The sequence below is a fragment of the Excalfactoria chinensis genome, chromosome 2 (genome assembly GCF_039878825.1).
Source record: "Excalfactoria chinensis isolate bCotChi1 chromosome 2, bCotChi1.hap2, whole genome shotgun sequence".
Classification (NCBI taxonomy): Eukaryota; Metazoa; Chordata; class Aves; order Galliformes; family Phasianidae; genus Excalfactoria; species Excalfactoria chinensis.
In genome coordinates, this window is record NC_092826.1 from 42,929,516 (window position 1) to 42,954,935 (window position 25,420).

Genomic DNA, 25,420 nt, shown 5'->3' on the forward strand with positions numbered 1-25,420 from the left:
TTTTTTTTTTTTTTTTTTTTCTATGGGGAAGGAGTGCACTTGTTTATTCATCTTCATTTTTACATGTCTCTGATTGCAAATGGCCCTGGTTCCATGAGGAGACCTCTCCACTCACACTGCCAGGCCCTCTCCTTGTCAGTCCTCCTGCAATAAGGCTTGAAACCAAGGCCAATTTTAGCTAACTTTGACATAGTTGCAAAAGAAGATGGGAAATATTGTCCTTTCTGAAAGAAGGACAGAAGATCATATCCCATACTCATTTCAGGAGAGGGCAGAAGGTTGGGCAGCAAGAGGAAATACAGCTGGTGAACCACTGCATTCACATGGACCGCTTCTACCAGTTGGATATAGGCAGAAAGTGGAAATTTTGACCTGGGAGATGGTAAGGAAATGTGACTGAAATCCCTGCAAAACTAGACCACCGCTTGTCTTGCTGCTTGTGAGAATGGCTTGGTGAACAGCTTGCTCATAGCTCGATGTCTGCAGCTAAAGTAATGCTTTTAAGCAATTGGTGGAAACCACTTGGTACGCAATTTAAAGACTTTTGAGCTTATGATCCATTGTTTCACAGTATAGCATATGCTCTTTGTCCCATTATTGTTCCAGATATCTTAACATGCATCCAAACTCTGCATTTGGCTACTCAAAACAAACATCTAAGTAACTCTTTAAATAGCTGTCTTCACTGTGGCTTGTGGGAGCAGGTTAGGAAGGAAACTGATGTACTGAAATAGTACCATGAAGTCCAGGTCTGCAGTAACCTCTGCTCATTCATCACCTTACGGTGGAGGTAGCTGAGCCCTATGGGATTGTTGCTTTGTGGGTGTCATCAGCACTGAGCCAGCCTGTTCACTTATATTGGTATGTTGGGAACCCAAAAATTACCAACTTGTTGGGAAAACTGGCACCTGCCAGGTTGGACTGAAAGAGGTACGGGTATATTGAGAGGTCTTAAAATGCTGTTGGGATATCTGTGAAAACTGAGTCAGTGATGCTGGAGATAAAGAAGTCTGTGCTCTGTCTTCTCTTTAAAGCCCAGGACTTCTTCTGCCTCTAAGACCCATGTTGTATCCCTCCTGTAAATAAAAGTAAACTATAGAGGGATGTTTACCCACTTAGTAATTGCAGCACTCCCTGGAGCCAATGTATTGGTCTGATCTTGCAGATCTAATAAACCTCTACAGTTATTGGCTAGCAGTAAGATCAGCTTCTAGAGAAATACACAGTGAATCTCTTCATAGAGGTGGTGCCCAGGAAAATCAGATTTTTCTGATGCAGGGTTGGTGTTGGTCATAAAGTGCCAGGACAAAGACCTTAATTCCCCTGGATGAACAGATGTTGGTATCTAGCCTCCAGTAATAACCCCTTTATTTTAAACAACAGATGTTTAAAATATCAAGTGTACTCAAAAATGCCTATCTGGCTGTTGCTGTGACTAGGAAAACCCCCTATTTTCCCAGCTTCTTGCGAAACCCTTGCTAGATCCAAAAGACCACCGTGACTCATCAAGAAACGTGGCAAAATGGCATTGAGCTGTGAATGTGCAAGAGACATTATTTATTTTCCTCTTTGTAAAATGACTGTATATATGAATTACCTTGCACTTGGAATTAATGATTTTTAGAATTACATGTCAACAGAGGATACTGTTTAGATTACTTGACTTGCTTCTGTGCTTTAAATTATGAGAAACTAGGTACCATAACATTATTTAATGAACTTAAATAAGAGACCCATATATAATATTTTATGATTACCTGAAAGTGTCGTCTTCAAATTTAAACTCTCCATATGCTTATAGTAAACCTACCAGTCAGTGGAACCCTGAAGTACTCTTTTATAATGTTCTTCTTCATTGAACAAGTATCATTTTAGTCTGAGTCAGTTCTGAATTTCAGGTTATTTAAGCTGCTTTTGCACAACATTGTTCTTTCTGGTCACTGACTGCAGTGGCTTATTTAGGTTTTATTAAGAAGACATATAGGAGGAGGACTGAGCTAAGAATTAAATACAGGTTGAACATACCGGACGACCTGTTCTCAAAATGAATGTGACTGCATAGGAATGAGGTAAGGCTAAATATGGTGATGTAAATGGTCTGTGATCTGAAATTTGTCCTTTAGTAACACTGTGTTTTAGCTACACAGCTAGAGAGAAGTGCTCCATGTAAACTGGGTGCAGCTCCTGTCTAAACACAGACAGTTTGGGTTGTAACATCTCTACTTATTTACAAGTCTGTAAATTACTCTGTGAAGGACAAGTCCCATTAAACTGTTGTCAGAAAGCTAGTGGAGTAGCATCAGCATTGCACTACCCAGAAAACAATTTATCATTACCACTGATCAAACCTGACAGTGGTTTCTTTGTTGTTAATAAGGTAGGGCATTTGTTTTTGTTTCCAGTACTTCCTTGCAACTGTCCTGATGAATTTTTAATCTGTCACACAAACTGTTAGTTTCTGATAACTATGGCATCTTAATTGGGACTTTTTCTATTAACAGTGCCTCGATCTTTCTTATCTGTCCCATTTTGAACATGTTTTGGAGAAACCATGTTTTGACTGTGAAGGTGGAAACTGGGGGGGAATTAATTCCAGATTTGAACAAGAATTGACAAGTCAAATTAGAGATTAATTTCCTTCATCCAGGCTGCTGACCATATGAATCAGCATGTTGAAGTGGCTGGTGCAGACTGTCTTGCCTCATTAGCATGGGTGACTGTGCTTTCTGCACTTGGAGGCAGGGAGAGGAGGAGAGCCCAGTGCCAAGCCTGCAGTATCTCATAGACTTCTTGGGCACAGACAAATTAGTTCTTCCTGTCCCTTTACTGAGAAGGGAAAGGGTATCGGGACGGGTTTATCTTGCCATTCTAGGCCTCTCTTCTTTCCCAGTGACCCATGGATCTGGGTTGTTTTCCAAAACTAGCTCTAGACTAGTGGTGCTCTCCACATTTTTTTCCACTCCGGCTCACTATAAGAAAGATGGTCAGGGCACAGGATGGTGTCCAGAGAAGGACAAGGAAGCTGAGCACAGGTCTTATAAGGAGCAACTGAAGGAACTGGGAATGTTCAGTTTGGAGAAGTGAAGACTCAGGGAAGACCGTATCACTCTTTACAGCTTCCTGAAATGAGGCTGTAGTGTGGTGAGGGTCAGCCTCTTCTCCCATGTAACAGCAGTAGGATGAGAGGGAGTGACTTTGAGTTGTGCCAGGGGAGGTTCAGGTTGGATATTTGGAAAAATTTCTTCTCAGAAAGGGTGGTGAGGCATTGGAACAGGCTGCCCAAGGTGTCACTGTCCCTGGAGGTGTTCAACAGGATAGATGTGACACTGGAGACATGGTTAGTGGTCATGGTGGTGACTGGCTGATGGATGAACTAGATGATCTTGGAGGTCTTTTCCAGCCTTAGCAGTTCTGTGATTTCCTGACATTGAGCCATACTACATTTAAAACTAAAGCAAAACAAACAAACAACAGTAACAAAATACAAACAAACAAACAAAACCAAACACAAAGCAATTAAGAAAGAAAGAAAAAAAGGCCTCTTTCCCTCTTACCTTTTCTTCCTCACACACTTCTTTGTCTGTGCCCTTGGCATAACTCTCAGTCACGCTGCAGTGAGATGCCTAGCTTTCTGCTGATTGATTCAAGGGGCAGTAGTCACTGATTCACAAAACTGTTCTGAAGAGCAGCACTCAAAATGTCTGGTATCTGTTAATGAAAACTTATCTGCAGTATTTTTTTTTCTTACTTTTGTATGCTTTTCTTGTTTGTGTCTGGCTTTATGTTCACAGGTACCTCCCCTGGACCTGACTGTGTTTCAACTACAAAATACTAAGTTTGTCTCTTCATTAGTTTCTGCAGGAAACTCTGAGCACCTCCTATGCTCATTTTATTTAGTTTATTTTCCCCCAAGCTAATTTAGTAATAGTAATGGTGTTTCGTACAAGTAGGTTTAGGAATATATATCTCATAGGAGTGTGTTCTATCTGTTGTTATTGACTGTTAGGTTTACAACTGGTGGCTCTGCGTAAGAAATATTCCTAGATCTTAATCCTGAGGAAACATTAAGCCTGCTGCTATTTTTTAATCATCTTTTGAGAATTTCAGGGGCAGAAAGAACTGTGAAAAGTTCAAATTACAGTAGTCTCATTTCATAATGGAATTGCATATAAACCACATGGCAACACTGTACATCTCTGACAGAAGTACTTCCACTGGACTTGCACTGGTCACAAGGGATACCTCTGGCTTGTGAGGAATGTAGCAATGGTGATCTGCCTGAAATAAGTAAGACAAAAACTTCATTACCCCACTGCAAGGAGAGAAGTTGCTGGTGCCTGTCTCTGGAGCAGTTGTTTTAAACACAGGTGATGAATCCTAAGGTTTGTCTGCATTGCACAGAAGGCAAGGCACCTCATCAGCATTGCCTGTCACTTGTGGCCAGTCTCTTCATTGGGAAGTCCTGTGGGATTTTCCTTTACAATTTTAAACTATGCAGCTTCAATGATATGAGAAAGTTGTAGGCATATGTACTCATTAGCTGAGGTAACATTGCAGCAGAGAATTCTGATCGCTCTGAATTATGCTTTGCAAATGCATTTCTAACCATTCTTCTTGCAGGCTTAAGGAAACTTGGGCATACATGAATATAGCAAATATATACTTAGACACGTTTTTACACTTAAAGTAGTAATGGTTCCAGGCTTCACTGGCATACTGGAGATGGAGTCATTCCAGATTTTCACAGAATCACAGAATTGCAGGGGTTAGAAGGGACATCAAGAAATCATTGAGGCCAACCCGCCTGCTAAAGGAGGTACCCTACAATAGGTTGCATAGGTAGGTGTCCAAATGAGTCTTGCATATCTCCATAGAAGGAGACTCCACAACCTCTCTGAGCAGCCTGTTCCAGTGCTCTGTCATCCTTACAGTGAAAAAGGTCTTCCACATGTTAGCACTGAAATTCCTGTGTTCAAGTTTTAGGCCATTACTCCTTCTCCTATCCCTGTGCAACACTGAGAAAAGTCTGGCCTCATCCATTTGCCCCCCATCTCCCTTTAGACATTTATAAACAATTATCAGATTGCCTCTCACTCTTCTTTTCCCCAGACTGAACAGACCCTTGTGTTTTCCCCATATTTCAATTAGAATTCAAACCATCTACTATAATTCTGGAAAAATCCTTCCTAACTGTTCAATTCAGTGGAAGATTTGTTAGTTTAAACCTTAATCTCATCTACTTAAAATATGTATAACCTTTGCAAAGACTCACCCATCTCCAAACCAAGTAAGAGAATATTTCTTTGAAGTCCTTTGGTACTGAAGCTGCCAGCATCTAAAGACCTGGATCAAGAAGGTGTTCTCCCTGTGCTCACTTATCAGGTAGTCACAGAGTACATTTAAAAAAATGAGAAGATGTCCCAGAAGAGACTCTCCCTGCATCTGACTCCCACATAGATAGAAGCACAATAGAATAGAGTATTTATTTCCTCCTTTGTTCTCTGTCCTATGTTTTCTATTAGAATCACTTCATTTTATTACTCTTGTTAGTAAAAATAAGAAACAGCACTAAAACGTTTAGGAAACACTGCATTGTCTGCACTGCAGGCCATTAAATATTTGCAAATCAGCCCTGGAATATCATCCTTTTCAATACATCATTATCTTTTTTTGCATGGCAGGATGCTCTAATTGCAAACTGTCTAGATGAGATCCCACAAGTGCATTGTAAAACCACCACAAAGCATAATTGGATGAGTCTTAAGCATTCTTGGCAATAGTCAGTCTTTTCTACCCCAGTGGCTTGTGAAGGTATTAAAGGAAAGGCCGATTTCAGTGTGTGTAAAAGAAAGTATTGGCTACTTATTTTTACAGTGAGGAAAATCATTTTTTGGATGGAGTAGTGGAAAGGAATCTCCAGAAATAAAAATGACTGAATAAATCCATTAATGACCTAAAAAATAAATAAATAAATAAATAAAATAAAAATAAAAAAAAAGCCTTATGTTTCAGCAGCTTCAATAGATTGCCTTTCAGTAGTCAAGCATTAAACTAACACTCTTTATAAATTCCTTTTTTCATTGTATTCGAAGGAATACAAATCTTAAATCTATCTACTGCTCCTGCCCAACTAAATCGAGACAGATGTCATGTGCGCACTTGTCTAAATTAGACTCCTGGCCATTTCTTAACTTGCTTTCAAATGTGTTAATGCAAACGAAGGTGTCAGCACTCCATATAATTACTGGCGAGGGTGCGACACTGCACCAGATTTTAATTCTTGGATGAAATATGCCCAACCTGCTGCACAGATTGTCAAGTGTCTCAAGTCAAACTTGCTTCTATCCAAGGTGACCATTGTGTTTATCTCCCACGCCAAGTGATTGGTTCCCAAACTTAGCTTTTCTTTGGAAAGCCATGAATGGCCATACCTGCATTTGGACACATGTCTGGAAGAGTTTGGTAGGACCCTTTGCATTGGAAGGTCTGGAGCCAGATTTAGTAACTGCTAGAGGATTGTCTGCTTGTTGCCTTTTGGATCAGGCATGTTCTAAAGTGGTGAGGCCCATCAGTTTGTGGGCTGCTGCACTGTTAAGAAGATAATTGTAATGACCATGCATTTTTATTTTTATTAATGGTTATTGGTTTTGAATTTTCTTATTTTCACATTTCTTCTTCAAAATAAAGTCAGCATAGCATGAAGTTCAGTTCTCCAAAGTGTCAGGAAATGAGCACTGAAAAACCACTGGTGTGAGGAGAAGACAAAGAAAGCACTTAACATCATGTAAGTCTGGTGTTATAAAACATTAAAATCCTTTCCCAGCATTTTGGATTTGTAATAGTTAAGCAGACCAGAATTAGGTAGTTTTGTTTAAGAAATACCGCAATGCTTATTCAACATGTAGCTGAACAGGTAGTTTCCCAAAAAACTTTCTATTTAAATGTCTCTCATCAAATGCAAAGCCTGATCCAACTCATCTTACCCTTGCAGGCTACTAGCCTAGATACTTAGGCAAGTGTATAGTTAGCGTTATTTTTAATTTAATTCTTCAGTTGAAACAGTTGGCCGTGGAACAGCTACGCGTGCCTTTGAAAATTATCATTATCTGTTCCCATCCTTAAATATAGCAAGTTAGAGCTGGCATTTACTGAAAGCATACAACCTCTCTCAGAGTTTATAAGAACATTTATTACTCACTACTGTTTCATTCACTTTGGGAAGTGTATCTGAATGAGAAAGGAAAGTGGAGAGGGGAAGCATATAGCAGCATTTTACCTATTTAGATATTTTTTGCCCCTCAGAACTTCCATTGTTTTTCCCCGGCTCTTTTTTTTCCTTCTGTTTGGAGATTTTTTTTTTTTTCTCTAATTCTTCTTTTGCCTTGTCTTGCTGAGAGGGAGCCCCTTTCAAGTGACTCCCACTGTGCACGTTGTCCCTTTAGGGTGTTTCCTGTATTTTCTCTGAATAGTTCTGCCTGTCTTTCTACGAAGTCTTCTAATCCTTTGAAAAATCCTTTAGTATTGATTCATACAGATGCATTCACAGTTTCTGAGGATGAATTACAGCCCCCTTCTGGTATCAACTCAGATTATTCTCTGAGGTTGGTCCTGCATCCCATGTGGGCTCTTTGAAAGGGGATAAAATCATACCACCCACCTTCAGTCTTTCCTCTTCCATTCTGGCCTAGTGGAACCAAAGCATCTTCCATTGGCTCTAGATGATAGACTTAATTCAGGAATCTGAACTCTTCCTCTGAAGAGTTGGGCTCATTTTAGCAGCTTTAGTTTGAAATTCTGGTTGTTAAGTGTTTTTGTACTCAAGTGTCCTCAGAAATCAACTGCTAAATTAGTGTTACATAGCATAGGAAGTCACAAGGTTCTTGACCTCCTCCTGAACGTTTTCTGCATTGGGGTACCCCAGTCCAGTCACAGTTTTGGGGGACTGTCTTCTGTATTATAAAATACCCCAGATCTGCACTGATGAATTTAGGAACATTGATTGCTTTGTTCCTGTCTCTGCCGAGCCTTGTATTGTGTTGATTTCTCTTTAGCCCATATTTTTCATTTTCATCCTTTAATGTTACTCTTAAGATAAAAAAAAAAAAATTCAAATAGTTTGTAGGTCTGTTGTTCTACAGTAGCATTTGTAAGTCGCTGTTGTCATCCCCTCTCTTAGTACCAGGACTACCTTCTGTTATTACACATCAACCATGAAATAACAGATCACTAAAATTAGATTATATGAGAAAAACAGATGAGACCAAACTGAAAGAACTGTTATCCTTCTGCAAGACTGAAAACACTGACACATAGTCTCTTAGGTGTGCAGGTCCTTCATGGCTCTCTTCTTTTATTGCTTTCACCAGTACAAAAATCATTTTATTCTATTCAATATAAACAAATGTTTGCTAAGTCAGTGGCTTGTGGCAGTACCCAATGGCCTTCCCCCTCAGATTAGTTTGTCTCATTGGAAATCAATACGTGTCAAGATGATAGGCTAACTTTTCTTCAAACTGACAGTTTTTTCTGTAGGCTTTATATCAAACTGGAATTTAAGTTGTGTTCAATGCATTTCCATTTCTTACATTATCCCTCTGAATTGTTAACAGCTTTATTTATTGGTCTGTGAACTTTTCTATCCTCCAAAACCCACGCTTAGGGTCTGCTAGTCCACAAATCAACTTTCCGGTAAATGTTTAATCACGTTATGGCAGTAGAATCTTTCTGTGTGGGTTTCCAAAAATGTTACACCTATGAAATCAGATGGTCTGTGTATGGGTGTCCATCTGCCTATCTGGTGTTTGCCATGGGATATTTAGAAACATATTGACCAATATCCTTCCTTTCAGAAATGCAAAGAAACAGGCAGTTTTACAGATATCCCAGTGCTGCAGGTTTGCCTGCTGGAAGGAGGAAAAAATGTGCAAGCTACAGTAAACACAATAGAATCCACTCAAGAATGAGAGAACAGAAATAGTTAAGATGCAAGAATGTCTTTGCATGATAATTTGGAGAATTTGACCACAAAACACAGACCTGAGCTTTGCTGTTCCTGCAGCTCATGGATTTCATGGAAGCTGGCGGCACTAGAAGAGATGTCTGGGAGGAAAGTCTCATCTTCTTACATTCTTTGCAAGGTCACTAGTTGATGTTTAGTTAGTTGGTGACATTAATGTTGATGTTTAAATAAGTCAGATGGAATAAGCTTTGAAAACACTTATTTTTGCCCTATTGGCTCTGACTGCAGCTAGCTCAGGTTCTGTATGACAAACACTTTATCTGCATGCAGCTCTATGCTTGCTGCTTCTGTGACCTATCCATAGGGATCAGGAAGAGAAACTTTTTGGAGAGGGGGTCAGCTGTCGCTCTACCCTATTCAAACCTACTGATGTCACCTACTCAAGAGCCTTCATTTGGTTCCCTACTACCAGCACTGGCTGCGCAGCCACTGGGGGGCAAGGACTTCAGCTCACAGTGGTAGAAGCAGGTTCACCAGCAGTTGGTTCAGCTGTCCTCAGTTGGCTCAGTTTAGAAAGCTATTAGTAGCAGTGTAATTAAACCAGTGCTCTCATGGAGGGTAAAAGTAATAGGCATTGAGTAGGCTGAACACCCCTGCTAGGAATATCTGCATCCATCTGTGTCTTAAAAAATTTGGTATAAGCTATTTGCTTTTGCAGGAAGGCCTGTTGTACCTAGTGTGTATGAATTCCAGTAATTAGCCCAGCCTGTTGCTAAACTGGATGTATTGATCAAGTGGTTCAAAATAGGGTTTGTAGTACTTAGGGCACCTTACTTGTCTGTGCCACTGTCAGAATGTGATAGGGCTCAGCTGTGCTGTGTCTGCATTTTAAGGTCTGCTTTTTTTCATGTTTACAGGATTTCATGCTCCCACCTCCAGAGACGCAGAGAAGAGTGACACAGAGCAGGCATATTCCTCCTGGACTTGGTAGGCAGGAGGTGGCCATCATGGGCAGCCAGCAGTGGCAGGATAAGGCCGACCCTTTTGGTGCAGTAGCTGTCTCCTTGGTGCCTGGACTGTCTGACCACCAGAAGATCAGCAAGTCGCCCTTCAGCCAGTTCAAAGAGGTGTATTTATCCCCTGTGCTGCACCCTTTGAACAAGACTTTGGTTACAGGTGACCAGTGGAAGGATGTCGATAGCATCCAGGAAAAGCGCAGGTCCTTCCTATATGAGTTCTGCAAGAAACACAACAGTATGAAGAAGTTGAGAACTCACCTGGTGCACATAGTGTCAAGAATTTATGTGGAGGACAGGCACAAGGTCCTGTACTGTGAGGTGCCAAAAGCAGGCTGCTCCAACTGGAAAAGGGTCCTTATGGTCCTCAATGGACTTGCCACTTCGGTACGCAATATTTCCCATGATGATGTGCACTATGGAAAGCACCTAAGGAAACTGGACAGTTATGACCTAAAAGGAATATACACACGTTTGAACACATACACCAAGACTGTATTTGTACGTGATCCTTTGGAAAGACTGGTATCTGCCTTCAGGGATAAGTTTGAACATCCGAATAGCTATTACCATCCAGTGTTTGGGAAGGCAATAATTAAGAAGTATAGACATAATGCAAATAAGGAGGCACTGGAAACAGGATCAGGAGTTAGGTTCAAGGAGTTTATCCAGTATCTGTTAGATTCCCATCGTCCAGTAGGAATGGACATTCACTGGGAGCAAGTCAGTAAGCTCTGCTATCCCTGCCTCATCAACTATGATTTTATAGGAAAGTTTGAAACTCTGGAAGAAGACGCCAATTACTTTTTGCAGCTGGTAGGTGCTCCAGCTGAGCTGAAGTTTCCTAGATTCAAAGACAGACATTCCTCTGATGAGAGAACAAGTGCAGAAGTAGTGAGGCAATACTTAAAGGAATTGTCTAAGGAGGAGAGACAGCTGACCTACGACTTCTATTACTTGGATTATTTAATGTTCAATTATACATCACCAGTTGTATAGCACCGGGATAGCTTCAGGCTTATATTAGAAATTTATCATGTTGAGATTCAGAACAACTGCTTTGATACTACCCCTGAAAGGAAACAAAGTAGCTGCTAAGTGGAGCTGTGTTGACTTAGTGCGGGTTTTATAAACTGTAGTGACATAAAGTTACAAGAAATTGCACCAAAAATGGAAGACCCATAAACAGCATAAATTGCAGTAAAATGCCTGAAAAAGCTGTTTTTACCATTATTGTGGAAGAGGTAGCACAGCCAGATGTTACATTAGCTTACCTAAAGTTCTTTAATGGTTTAAGAAAAAATCATTCAGAGTAGTACGATTCTTTCTGATGTGTCTGCTTCATAAATTGGTTTCGAAACTATTTTTGAATGCATTTTTTTACTTTCTGTCTCTTATTAATAAAGAAACATTGGCTAATTTTCTAAAGATGTTTGCGGATTCTCAGTTGTATGAGTTGGTTGTTTGATTACCATTAGACTACAGCTACTTTTAGACCTGAGCTTTTTACATTGGAGGATGGTCATGAGTACAGATGCTTAACACTGCAAGTGACTCAGCAACTCAGCTGTTTAGCAGAATAAGTTTGGGTAAGCCTGCAATCTGAAGTCACAGTCCACTACCCTATTTTGACTGATGTACTATAGACGACACATGGCCCTCCTTTCAGAGAACTGACGCATGCATTAAAATTAACATTTTAATTTTATACTGCAGTCAATCAAATGATGAATGCTGTAGTACCAGTATTTAAGATAGTCTTCATATTTAGCAATAAAGCAAAGTCTTAGAGTGGTGGCTATGGGATATGGCATGGTCTATATCAAGAAGCAGTTGCATTGCAATTGCAGCGATTGCTCTTGGTCTGCCAGTATCCAATCATCAGCCCAGGCCCTGGCAATTTGTTGCACAGGATGTCCCAGGAGGAGAAGAAATCTCTACAAAAAGGATAGAGGGAAATCAGCGGACAAGCAAGTGAAATGACTGCTCATTACCAGATCTGTTGCTGTCCTTTCTTTCATCTTGTGCGTATATATGACATCATTCCTTCCAGAGGAGTAATTGTGGGTTCCTGTGACCCACAGGGAGAGAGACCATTTTTCTCACATACCCTCATTGCTTGTTTCTCCCTTAGTTTTCACCACAGAAGAGGAGAAAGTTTATTTGCTGCCTCTATGGTGCTAGCACATAGCCCAGAAGGCTCTTCCCATCTCTTCTTAAGACAGGATGATCTGCTCTGAGAAGAAGAGATTAGAGCAGACTTGTCAGCCAAAGGCAGAGATGGCTACTGGCACCCATGGCAAAGGCTGTGGAACAAAGGCGGGAAAGAAAAAGCCTACAAGCCATCAGCTGCAGGAGTCTTGGAGGGGTGCATATGTTTAGAACCAACAAGGAAGTATGTGGATGCCTTAGGGAAGTAAGCACATTACTACTTTGTGAGCCATCGTTGTGCCTAGATAGACCACGGGTGTTAACACCTGTAGTGTTTGGGATGGGACTGTCAGATGCCTTCCTTCAGGTAAGTGCCTCAAATTCTGGTTGCTTCTCTCTTGCCATGAAGTGACTTCTTCCAGGTCATCAGAGAAGTTGAATAATAAATCAGTGTACACCAACCTTCTGATTTCTATATATTTGCTTTATCTTGCCTGCTGTAGGTGTTTATTAATTAATTATTAATTTACAGACAAAAAAAGGAGAGGTTTATATACCAATTTGTTCCCCAAACCGTATGTGAATGAAAAGTTTAACATGCTCATAAAGAGTGGAGATGAATTAATGCATGTTTTGAATTATTTCTTTAATGCAGAGAAATATGTAGTAATATTTTACAAAGCTCAAGCTCTTTGGAGACCTAAAGTTGAGCTTGCTTTGGCGACAAGCTTTCAGCCTATCTGACCAGAGAATGAAAGAGATTTGGGGGTGGAGAGGGATGTAATTGTATTGAAAAAGATGTACAGTCTCATAAGATTTCATCTACTAGCTGTTCTCAGATAAAGCCATTGTTTGAGTCGAGAGGGTGTAAGAAGTTATTACCAAATGTTTGATTTCTGCAGATGAGAGGGAAAATGACACTGATTTGCATGCATCCGTGGACATAGGCACCAGGTCCCTGGGCTGTCATCTTGAAAATCTGGTATGGTTTGCATTTGTGATTTAAAAAGGGAGGACGCTACTTAAGGCTTTTGAAGTGCGCATGGGCACAGAAGTGTAATTGTTTTAGCTGCACTGTTGTTCTTATGGCTCTGGTGAAAGTAATTCAACTTCTTTGTATGCTCAACTTCAGATTTCAGAGCCCCTGACTGCTCTTAAAAATTCATTTTTTGAAAATCTAACCCCGACTTTTGCAAAGAAGAGCCTCTCCACAGTCATCTTCAGTGACCTAAGGGATTCGGATGATCTCAGTAGCAGAATCTAGATTGTACTTTGCCTCATTAACCACATTTTGAAAATCACCAGCCTGCTTTGCCAGGAATTAAGTTACATGATTTAAAATTAACATAAGTGTTTAGCATAATTGAAGTGGGACTGTGATATCTGACTTATGGGATTATACGAGATGAAGGCATAATTTGCAGCATAAAAGATAACCTCTGTTTTTAAAAGTAAATTTTAAAAGGTCAAAGTGTGAGACTGAATTGTGGCTTAACTTATATTTTGTGAGAGTGCGAGGCAAAAAACAAAAGCTGAAGGCCATCCACTGTAACTACATAAAATCCTATCTCCTCTACTACACCCAGATGTTCAGAAAAAAACAATGTATGCAGAAGAAGAATGAGATTGCATTCCACATCAGTGCAATTGCACATATAGTAAAGAACCCTCTTTTATCGGACTCCATTATAGTAAATGCTTTTTAGTTACAAGCATCTCTTCATTTGAAGATCTTGAAGGTCTTCTGTAATGCAGATCAGTTGTAAGGATAAGCTGTGTCCTGTAAAGCCATCAGAGTCTGCAGCAGGGCTCAAGTGGGAAGAGAACACTACATTGACTGTTTGGTCTGTTCTGAACATCACCATTGTGCTCCCCTTTCGAAGCAAAAATTTGGGGAAGATAACATTCCATTGTTGCTTTTCTACTGAATCAGTATTGATTTGAAAATAAACTAGATTTCATAGATGTACCTTCTCCTTTTCTTGCTATTTTTCCCCAAATAAGGTAAACGCATCTCTCCATGTACAATTTGGCTTGCAAGAGCCATCATTCCTACCTCTTTCAAAGCCAAGCTGTTGCTCACTAGCAGTCAGAGGAGTGCAGACACAGTGCAATCAAATAGGGCACAGCCCTCTGAAATGTCCTCTGGTGCAAATCTCCCAAAAGGCTGAAATTATTGGAGCTACTCTTGCCTCAGGCCGGTCTATCTCAGTGATGGGTCATTGGAGATCATCACTTTAATTTTAAATGTAGTTTAAATTTAAATGAAAATTACAGTATCACACTTTTCAGAAGTCTGAGAGGAAAATATTTTAATAGAGCTCTGTATTGCATATGTGGGTTATATATAAAAGTCTTTGTTGTACATGCCTTCAGGCTAGCCATGCATCAGATAAGTGTTTTTAACTGTTATGTTAAAACCAGTTTATCAGCCATGTAACCTGCTGTGATGCTTTCAGAACTAAATGAATCTGGCTTTGGAAACTGATGTCTGAAATCAAGCCATAAATTGTTACACTTCATAAAAAATACAGATGTACTTGTCCTGTATCTAGAAATTCATTTGTAGTCCAGAGGCAAGAGCAGGAACACGAAGTAATAGGAGATGTAACTGACTCAGCAAAGGAAAGCTGCCCATAGCCCCAGATACATGCAACTGATCTGCTGTCTGAAATGTTAAGTCTGAGGAACAGGAGGCTCGGGGGAGACCTTGTTGTTCTCTACAGTTACCTGTAAGGAAGTAGTAGCGAGGTGAGGGTTGGCTTCTTCTTCCAGGTAACAGCAACAGAATGAGCAATAGAAGTTGCTCCGGGTGAGGTTCATGTTGGGTATTAGGAACAATGTCTTCTCAGAAAGGGTGGTGATGCAGTGGCACAGGCCTCTCAGGGAGGTGGTGGAGGCACTGTCCCTAGAGGTATTCACAATCTGTGTGGTTGTGGCACTGAGGGACGTGGTTAGTGGGCATGGTGGGAACGGGTTGATGGTTGGACTAGATGATCCTAGAGGTTTTTTCCAACCTTAATGATTCTATGAGCATATGATTCTATTTAGTTTATTGAGGATGCTTTCTGTGAAATTAGGTGTTCATAGGCGTATCTGATTGAGGAGATAATGGCTAAGCTCTTTGCTCTATAGCTAATTGCAGGGAGTTCCATAGATAGCTGAGATGTAGCTCTGCTTATATCTACAGTAGCAGATGTGGACTTCAGACAGCTGGATTCTCCTCTATGCTTTGTAACTTCACATGCTTGTTGAGCAACATGTCCTGCTGTCTGCCACAGTTTCCCCAATGGCAAAATAGGCCTGTAAATGGATGATAATTATACCACTTGCTTTCTGCTAAAGGCTTTGTGCTCTGCACATAAATAGCTGTGTTTTGAAGTAAGGTCTTAGTATGGAACTTATAGGATGTTCGTGCCCTTTCTTTATATTTTATTTCCAATTGAATGGAAGAAGCCAGGGACTTCCCAGTTTTGTTCCAGCCAAGAACTGCACCATTCAGCTCTGTTCTGTGCAGTTGGCAGCCTTAAGAATGCAAGCTCTGTTTCAAAACACTGTGCATCTGTCAAGCCTGCCCAGGCATTGCCTCAGCATAAAAGCAGTGCCAGGTTGTCTAACCAGGGGAAAGTGCCCCTCCGGTTCTTTTGTACAGATGAGAGCAGACAGAGACAGGCTGAGAATCTTGCCTTTGCATTGTATTCCAAGCCCAGTGTTGGTGCCACGGCTCTAAATAAAATGATGCTCTACTTGGACACTCTGCAGAATCAGAAAGGAGATCTAAGTGACATTAATGGATTCCACTCATGAAGGCAAACTCCTGCCTTCTCTGAGACAGCAGAGCTGCATTACCTGGTGCCCAGGTCCACATTCCTCCAGCTCCTCCTGCTTTCAGGAGCATTATGGAGTTACCGCCTATAATGCACTGCAAGCAACAGACACCAGCTTTCACCTTTTCTGTGACTTCTGCTATTGTTTTAAAAAAAGAGAGACAAAGTATAGGGACAGAAGGAAAACCTCTAATGATAAGGGGAGACGATGGTAATTGTGGCTGGAGGTGTCAGTGCACGATAAGGAATTGCTGTCATACTACTGTATCTCTGATGAAAGTACTTTAAGACTGCAGCGCAGCAAAAGCTCAGCTCCAAGGGAGGATGGCATTTCCACCATGAAACACAAGTGCAGAACTGAGGTTGGTCAAAACTGTTGTGCCTCAGCTATGCTGCCAGCAGGTGCTTTTCTGTTTCTTCCTGAATCTTTGTGACTGCCTTCAGGTAAGTGTCCATGGTGAGCCCAGGGTTCTGCACCACCTGTGCTCACAGAGGCTTCTAATGAAGGTGTTGCTACCAGAAAGCAGTAGAGGCGGTTTGCCAATGCCATACCTTTCAAATTAAGCTGTGAAAAAGGCAGGGGAAAAATTCAGGACATTCTGAAAGATCCTTTTTAGCATTTTCAGTTTTTCTTCTTTTTTCACCTTTTTTTTTTTTTCTTTTTTTTTTTTTTTTTCCTCCTCCTGCAAGTTGTAAGGCATTTCTTTAATTTATTGCAGTTTACCAAAGGAAAACAAGCTCTCCCACTGACATCTTTATGGCTGAAATCTGTTCTATGTTCTGTCTTGGTTGCAAAACTGGGCACACAATGAATGGGAGAAGTGAGAAAAGCTGGGAACTTGTTATGTAAAATCTACAGTAACCAAGTTTTCTAGCACTATTATGCCCTGACCCCTTATTTTGGAGCAGTAACAAAACCACTGAGACTGCACAATTAGAGGGTTTCCCAGGCTCTTTTTTCTTTTCTTCTTCTTTTTTTTTCTTTTTTTTCCCCCTCCTTTCTGGCCTCATCACAAAACCCAAGGAAACCAGTGATGTGCCCAAACTTCTGATATGGTCGAGGACTTTCTGTATCTGCAACACACAAAGGAAAAGTGGGGGCATGTCTCTATTTTATTTATTATCTATTTAGAATGGTCTCCTGTCTACAAATTCCTTGCTCTCTATCACTGAAGAAATCTCTGACACATTTTCTAATGGAATTTCTTATCTATCTGCTTGATATTTGGGCTACACTATGATCCCCATTGCCTTACTTTCAATATGTTTTCAGTATAAGTTCTTCATATTTTCCAACTAATAACACTTGTGTGTAACTCAAGTGATTATTCTCTCCACTAAAACCTGGTAATTTTCCATTTCAGCATCCTCACTTGAATAAGAGATAAAAGAGCCTTCTTGGCTGTAGGCTATGTGCATTTTCTAACTCTTCATGATGTTGGAAACTGAGTCATCTACAATTTCACAGTGACACTATCAGTACTTTGAGACAATGCAGTTGGGATCAGGATGAGCCAAACCTTTTAAGGATGAATTACAAGTTTCAGAAACTGGACAGCAAAAATTGCATGGTGAGACTGCTTGGAAGTGCCTTTTGTGTCTTTACGTTCAGCGTACAAGTCTAAAACCATGTTTCAAGAGGCTATTCTGCAAACTCCAGCCTGCAGAACTGAGGAATGGGATGTGTGGCTGTCTGTCCCCTTTTCACCCCTAGAAAGTACAGCACAGGAGTCTCACCAATGCCAGTGTTGATGAGGCGTGTAGCTGAAAAGAATCCCTTTCACTGGAGTGTTGATTCTGATGTGATGCTGAAAGAACAATCTGCTCGGGTCAGTTAAGCATGGTGAAACTGAAAATCTGATGGGTACTGGAGATGTTAAGCTTAAACAAAATGAACCCATAAATGGGAAATTTCCCTATCTCTGAACTCAATCTTATAAAGCTGTGTTTTTAATAGACGCTTTTGGTGTGTATCCTTGAAGAGGTAGGATTAGCCATTATCTGCCTCCTTTTATAACACTGATTTAATACAATAGATGTCTTCACCAAAACAATTGTCTTCTCAAAATTCACCCAAGTCCACTGTAAACAGTTTGTAGCAGGGCTATAAAAGCTGCTCAAAGTACGGATGCAGGAAAAGAGGAGGCTGATGATTCTAGAGAAGTAAGCCTTGCGGACCTGTGTCAGACCAGTTGCTCTGTATCAATGTCTGCAAACAAGTCAACAAAATATTTATTATCCCCAAAGTCTAAATGTGGAAAAAAATGTATTTTGATATTTTTTAACTATTCTCACAGCTCACTGTTTTGTTTTTTTTAACTCATTTAGCTTTGCAAAAGAGCAGCTTGTCCTTCTCTAGGTGCCCACAGAAGGTGGTAGTGAAGGTTTCACCGCAAAATGTTGCTTAGAAAGAAAGATGAATTTATTTCCAAGAAACACAAGGAAAGCCTCCTTGTGCTTCATTTAATCCAGTTTTTGTACACTGCATCCACCACTCTCCCCCTACATCCCTCCAGGAAACGTGCAAATATTGGAGTAGAAGTATGGGTCTTAAAAGACAGTATCCTGTGGCTGCATGTGCTCCCAGATCACATTCACTACAGTTCAGAAGCTGAAGGCAGAATATTGTTAAATAATCAATTTTCATATGTTGTCCATCCATCCATCCATCCATCCATCCATCCATCCATCCATCCATCCATCCATCCATTCATCCATCCATCCAATTCATCCATCCATCCAATCCATCCATCCATCCATCCATCCATCCATCCATCCATCCATCCATCCATTCATCCACTCAGAGTCTCTAAACTAATATCAGTAAATCTTAAGGGAGCAGGAAGAAGTATTTGTTGTTTTTTTATATATTGCTGAGCTATATCTTTGTTGGTAATCAAACCAAACACAATAATCTTCAAAAACAGTGCAGCTTCCTTCATAGAATCATAGAATCATAGAATTACTCAGGTTGGAAATGACCTCAAAGATTATCAAGTCCAACTGCGGCCTAACCATAGTACCCTAATTCTAACAATCCTCTGCTAAATCATAAAACAGTTGAATAACTCCTGTTGCTATTCCTCAGTTTTAAAACCTTTCTATTAGTCTGATCAAAATGCAGCATCTGTATCACAAATTATTAGGATTCACCTCCTTTTTTTCAAGATGTGAACATGTAAAACTGTCAGAAATGAAACTAATGTTCTACAAAGGATTTCAAGAACATGCTGTCAAATTTTCTTCAGAAGCTGATGGACAAAAGAGATTGAACTTGTAAATATTCATGGTCTGACCCTGCTTCTCACTTTGTTTAGTGGAAAAGGGATCTTTGGAGGGAGGAAAGATCAACATCTTCACTTGGCCCAAAGGGTAGCTCTTAGAAGATATTAATGTTGAGAGGGAAGGAAAAAAATATATAAAGTATTAAGAAGACAGTTACTACTGTAATCTACAAAGACAGCCTGTATGATTTAAAGCAAAATTGTCTTTTTCTAGATATGCTGCATAAACCCATTCATGGCATGTGATTCCAGTGTGTGTACAGAACCCATGAATATCATAGAATCATAGAATGACCTAGGTTAAAAGGGACACAATGATCATCTGGTTTCAGCCCCCTGCTATGTGCAGGGTTGCCAGTCACCAGACCAGGCTGCCCAGAGCCACATCCAGCCTGGCCTTGAATGCCTCCAGGGATGGGGCATCCACAACCCCTTTGGGCAACCTGTTCCAGTGCGTCACTGTCCTCTGTGTGAAAAACTTCCTCCTAATATCTAACCTAAACCTTCTCTGTCTTAGTGTAAAACCATTCCCCTTTGCCCTATCACTATCAACCCTTGTAAACAGCCGTTCCCCCTCCTGTTTTTACTATCCCTTCAAGTACTGGAGTACGAAGATGTATATATTTGTAGTACGTATGTGTAGTACATGTATGTAAGTACTGGACTGCAAAGCTATATGTATATTTTATATATTATCATTACATTACATATGGCAGGTAGCTTGGACAAAGAACAAATTTCTAGCACTGGGACACATGCCAACTGTCTCATGCCACTGAGACTCAGCCTTGCCTCCCAAAAAAGCCACCACAGGACAGACTTCAGTTTTAAAATTACACAACAGCTGATAGTGGTTGCTGCACTGAACAGTGTGTTTGTGTGTTTTTAGAGGCTTTACCACAATACTAAGTGACATTTGTTTAAAACATTACTGCCGAACATTAGCCATGGAGCATTAAGTGGGTGAACACATGGGCAACAGATCTCTGAAAGTACTTAATGGGCCGTTAATGGTAGTTGTTGGTGGGGATCTGAAGGATTGCTTTAGGGCCTTTTGTGCTTCTGGGGGTTCCTCAGGAAGTAAATCTGAAGGTAAATATAGAATAATTGCCAGTATAGTTTGAACATGCCTTAATTAGTAGGCTGAAAAAAGGACGGCCAAGCAGAATGGATTGTTCTCTGGAGTGTTCCCCGTCACAAGAAGATATTTTCTGATAGCAGGAAATGCAAAATTTCATTTCTCCAAGTGAAACAAGCCTTATCTGCAGAATGGAGGCTGCGTCCTGAGAAGGACTGATGGGCCTTAAGGAGGGTTAAGGAAGAATGCTTCCTCAGTGCTATGCTGTGGTAAGACTGACTAGAATAATTCCTAGGTGTGCTGCAAGACACACTTCAGGATATCCCTGCTAGAGTTCAATATTTAAAAAAGCACTTTTAAAAGCATGTTGGAAAAGTGGTAAAGGCAAAAACAAGAGCTGAAAAGAAAGAGAGACTTTGAAAGCTCGGCATATTTAGCTTATCAAAAGGATGATGAAGAGATGAGTTACTTGCATTATGTAAGCATTCTCACAGGAACAAAGTAGAAGTACAAGAGGCTTTTCAGTCTGGGGGAGAACAGCATAACAAGCTTCATACAGACTCATTTTAGAGAGAAAGACCATTTTTGGTGATGAAAATGATTATTCTGGTGAATAAACTACCAAGGGAATGGGTGGATTTTCTGTCCTGTGAGTTTTCAAATTAAGCAAAGATGCTTTTTGTAAATCATACTTAACCAAGCATAAATTATTGAAACAATGAAATGTGTAATGACATGAAAAGTCTGTAAGTTAACTAGAAAATTTTATGTTGTAATCTGGTTTTATACTCCATGATTCTTTGAGCATTGCAAATACAGCCTTTCAGTTGCAGCATCATTAGGTAAAGGTGGAACTAATATAAGAACCATGACAAAATGCACCTTCAGATAAGCCATACTCTGCTGCTGGTGAGCAAACTTCTCTCCTGGAAACCAAGTTTATGCTTGAGAGCACTTCTTGCAGCACAAACATTGGAATTAAGTGTCATAAAATATCTTTATGATACAGGTCTTCGTGATATAATCTTTTTCATATAGGTCTTCTGGTTATCTGTAACTTTTTTTTTTTTTTTAAGTAGTACTCTTCATTCTTAACTCTAGGTGGAAAAAGAGCTGAATACATGAAGCACATCACCACTGTCATGAGTCGACTAATGACAGTATCAGAAATTATTGAAGATAGTAGGTGCACAGAGAAAGGCAGGCAGATCAATCACATGGGCTTCATTTCTGAAGGGGACCAAGGACTTTCAGTGGTGCTGAGGGAAGAAGCTGAGCATTTGGAGGTGAGGAGCTGCTAAGGAGAGCAGCTCTGATCAGTTACAAAAGCACAGCTGCCTGTTAAAAAGCATACAGCAGTGGGGTATACAATGTGGAATACTCCTTTTTCTGTGCTGATGGTATCCATGAGAGCTCAGTCAAATGTCAGAGCCTTACTTAGCAAAGTTAGACAAATCCTTCTCCCCCAGTTTAGTTCTCCTTTTTGGGATGCTTTCCCCACTGCTGACTTCATACAGTGCCTGGGGCTCCTTCCTGACCCTCCCCTCCAGTCAGTCCCTGGCTCTGCATCTGCCATCAATGAATCTTTTTGCAACAGTTTGTGATAGGAGATGACAAAAAAAAAGGCTTTCATTTTCACATATTCCCAGCAAGGTGCTTGTCCATGCCATGCTGAAATTAAACTATTTCTAAAGATGAAAAGCCTACAGGTAGTTCCCATGCTACCTGGATAACAGTTATGCTTTTCCAGACGTAACTGCTGTTTATTGAGCTGGGAGGGAGAGCAAAGAAAATGTAGTCAGTCCAAATTGTCTCATGAGGAAGGCAATGGAGCAGGACTAAGGAAGCTCAGCAGTCATCCAAGTGCACAAATTCTTGTAAAACCATTATGAGTAGCCTGAATGGATCCCTCAAGTGAATGGCCATTTTGTCCCTTGCAGTACTCCTTCTCCAGCACAGGACTCAATGTACAGCCTGTGGACAGACAGATTCCACAATAAATAGAGAGGGAGAGTAAAACTAAACCCTCTGGAGCCAGTCCAGAAGCAATGTCAAATCTCTTGACTGATTTCCCAGGGAATTCTTGCTCTAAATGTCAGGAGAACACAGCCCCCACAGCCAGATCTGGAGCAGACTGATATCAGGGCGTGACAAAATGAATGACCTAAGTAACAAGATTACACTGAAGGAAAACTGAAACTTCAGAAATGTGCAAAGATCACATTTCAGTAAGTGGTGTTTTATCTAAGATCCTTTTAGTAGGCGAAGATTAGTCAAAAATTATAAACTATACACTGGTGAGGGGTGGATGGTTCATTATTGGCAACACAATGAAATGCTCTGCCAGGCAGTACAGAAAGTCAGACCTTTTCTGCAAGCGCCAATCGTTTCTGAAAAGCTTGCAGCCTGTTTTCATGGTCTTTTGTTGACAGCAGCCAAGGAAGGTCAAAGGAATTCGGTCTCCCAGGAGTCCATGCCACCACGAAAACAGAAGCCAAATGCCTCCATCACTTTTGGGTGCTTATGAAAATTCTTCTGGAGGCTCTCCTAAGACTGGCTGTGGTTGGTTACCTTTTGCTGAGGTTACCTGCTGCTCTCTGTGGTTGCAGGGCTGGTATGAACTTGAGTAGTCTCTGGTCTTCTACCAGCTGTAGCCAAAGGAGGCCTGAGCTGAGCAACCCATTGGAAAGGGTAAGAACACTCAAAGAAGGTGGGAGAAGAGAGAGTACAGCCAGTAAACCTCATTCATTTTGGAAACTAAAAGCCTGAAGAGGTGCTGACAGAATAGAGGGTAAGCTGAGGAGCTTAATAGCAGCAGTGTGGAGACAGCAGCCCTCATCCTCTGGGTTCAAGTGGAAAAAGACTATGGCCACTGAGAAAACACACAGTGCTTCTAAATCATATCTGGTTTTTGTTTTGGTATTTCTTTTCTCCATCCCAGCCCAAGCTGACCAGACCACAAGGCAGATCTGACAGCACTGCCCTGATGGCTCTCTATGCCATCTGCACCACTGTAGAGTGGTGCAATTCTTCCCACTGCAATTCAGCAAGGTGACAGAATCCAGTCCTGAGAGATTTTCTGCCTCGCTCCCTCTCATTATGTTAGCTGGAATTAGCTGTTAGTACATTCCTATCCAACTTTGGCAGAGTGCCCTCTCCTCCATAACAGATCAAACCAAAACCCCAGGCCCAACATGCTTCAGTTGTCTGGAAGTCCTTGTGCAGAAAGTGGATGTGCCTTACGTGTTGCAGCATCTTCTCGCCATGGCTTACTGTGCTATGGAGATCTTTAATTCATGATGCCCTAAAAACCACTGTAGAAAGTTGGCTGTGCTGTTAAGTATAAGAGGAATAAAGGCATGGTGAGATTGTGCTACATTTTTACCCCCTCAGACAGGCATGGAGCATTAACACCACTCTTAAATTTTTCATGTATGTTCTTTTCTAAGGTATTTCCTTAACTGTGTGAAGCACAGCAGCAGGAGGAACATTTCATCCTTGAGCAGAGGTCCAAAATGAGTTAAATCGAGTTTTATAGCAAAGCATCTATGTGCTCCCAAATCCCAAAAATGACCAATTCACCCTCAAACTGGTTTTTATTTCCTCTGTGCTTCACCTCAAAGGATATCCTCGTTGCCTCCCGTGTTCTCAGTGGAAAAGTCTGTTTAATCAGGGCTGGCACAGCACGATTTGCTCCAGGTTTGTTCCCAAAGCATTGCCTTTGCCTGTTTCTGTAACCGCAGCCTTTCCTGATCCCCCAGAAGCCCTGTTGCAATGAGAATGGAAGGAGTGACATAAGGTGTTCATGTTCCTGATTTACCACGTGGCACTGATTTGCTTTGCAGACCACAAAGAGCAGATACGTGCTATCTGCAAGGAAAGGAAAAGCAATTATTTGTTTTACTAAGAGAGTGTTGTTTGCAACTAACCAAATGGGAGTCAAGTCTTCAAGGTGCCAATGAACATGTGTTGCCAGGGCAAAGCTGTGAAAGCAGCCTCTGTCCTGACTTGAGACAGCCAGCTCCAAAACTGGGGAGAAAATGGAGATCTCTGTGTGCACTTTTTGAAGTAACAGAGAAAATGATGTATTGGGCAGAAGCAGCTGTGGTGAAAAAGGCTGAAATAATCACAGGATGGCTTGGGTTAGTTGCAAGCTCCTGCTATGGGCAGAGCTGCCACCCATCAGATCAGGCTGCTTTTATCAAACGCGGGTGGGAAAAGACATGGCTTATTCAAGCAAGGGAACCCACGGGTGTGTGAAACAGAGCACTGAAGGTGGCTTCTTGTACAGTAATACCTGGAAGAGGAGGAAAAGAGAACAGGAATGGAAAAGAGAACACACAGAGGAATTTCCCAACTGATGTCCTTTTACTGTGGGAAGCTCCTCCCACAGCCCTTGTGTCAAAACTTAGTCTGTGAGTATATGAAGTATATGATGGGCTTATGTGCCCATAGGGCAGTGTTAGGAGCCAGGATTTCTGGAATCACAGTAATGAGTTGTGAAGGCCAAAGGCTGAGAGACCAAATGCAGCCAGTGAAGGAGTGGAATTGTGTGCCAGTGATTCCCTCTCTTTCTGGCTGAGATCAAGACATAAGCAAATGAAGCAAAGATTGAAAACAAGAATGCTGAGCATCCAGCCAGCTGTTTGTCTTCTGTCATGATGTTGGGATGTCTTTTGGTATCCATATGACTATGATTTAAAGAAGAGAAGAGCAGGCAAACATGAGAGGAACACCTACATCAGTACTTTATGATCACCTTGTACATACCATAAACTCCAATTAGTAAGCAATTAACGCACAGGCATTACTTCTTTATTGCCTTGTGTGCAAATTTGTTTACAGCATCCTGAATTGATAGTATTATACATTATGATTGCTCTTTACTTATAGTCCTGCCCTGCCTGGGAACTTTGTTTTGATCTTATTGCCTAAAGAGCTCTTTATTTTATTTTATTTTATTTTATTTTATTTTATTTTATTTTATTTTATTTTATTTTATTTTATTTTATTTTATTTTATTTTATTTTATTTTACTTTATTTTATTTTAGTTTAGTTTAGTTTAGTTTAGTTTTATTTATTTGTCAGATTTTTGTGCTGTGAA

At 40.7% G+C, this 25,420-nt stretch overlaps 1 protein-coding gene across 1 annotated transcript in view; it reads left to right on the forward strand.

Moving 5' to 3' along the window:
• The window catches only part of CHST9 (carbohydrate sulfotransferase 9), a 31,723-nt gene extending 20,703 nt beyond the window's left edge, over positions 1-11,020 (forward strand). The window contains 1 exon segment of the mRNA XM_072329848.1: positions 9,877-11,020. Within this exon segment, the coding sequence (XP_072185949.1) occupies positions 9,877-10,974 (1,098 nt within the window). The 3' untranslated portion in view covers positions 10,975-11,020.
• The last annotated feature ends 14,400 nt before the right edge of the window (positions 11,021-25,420 follow it).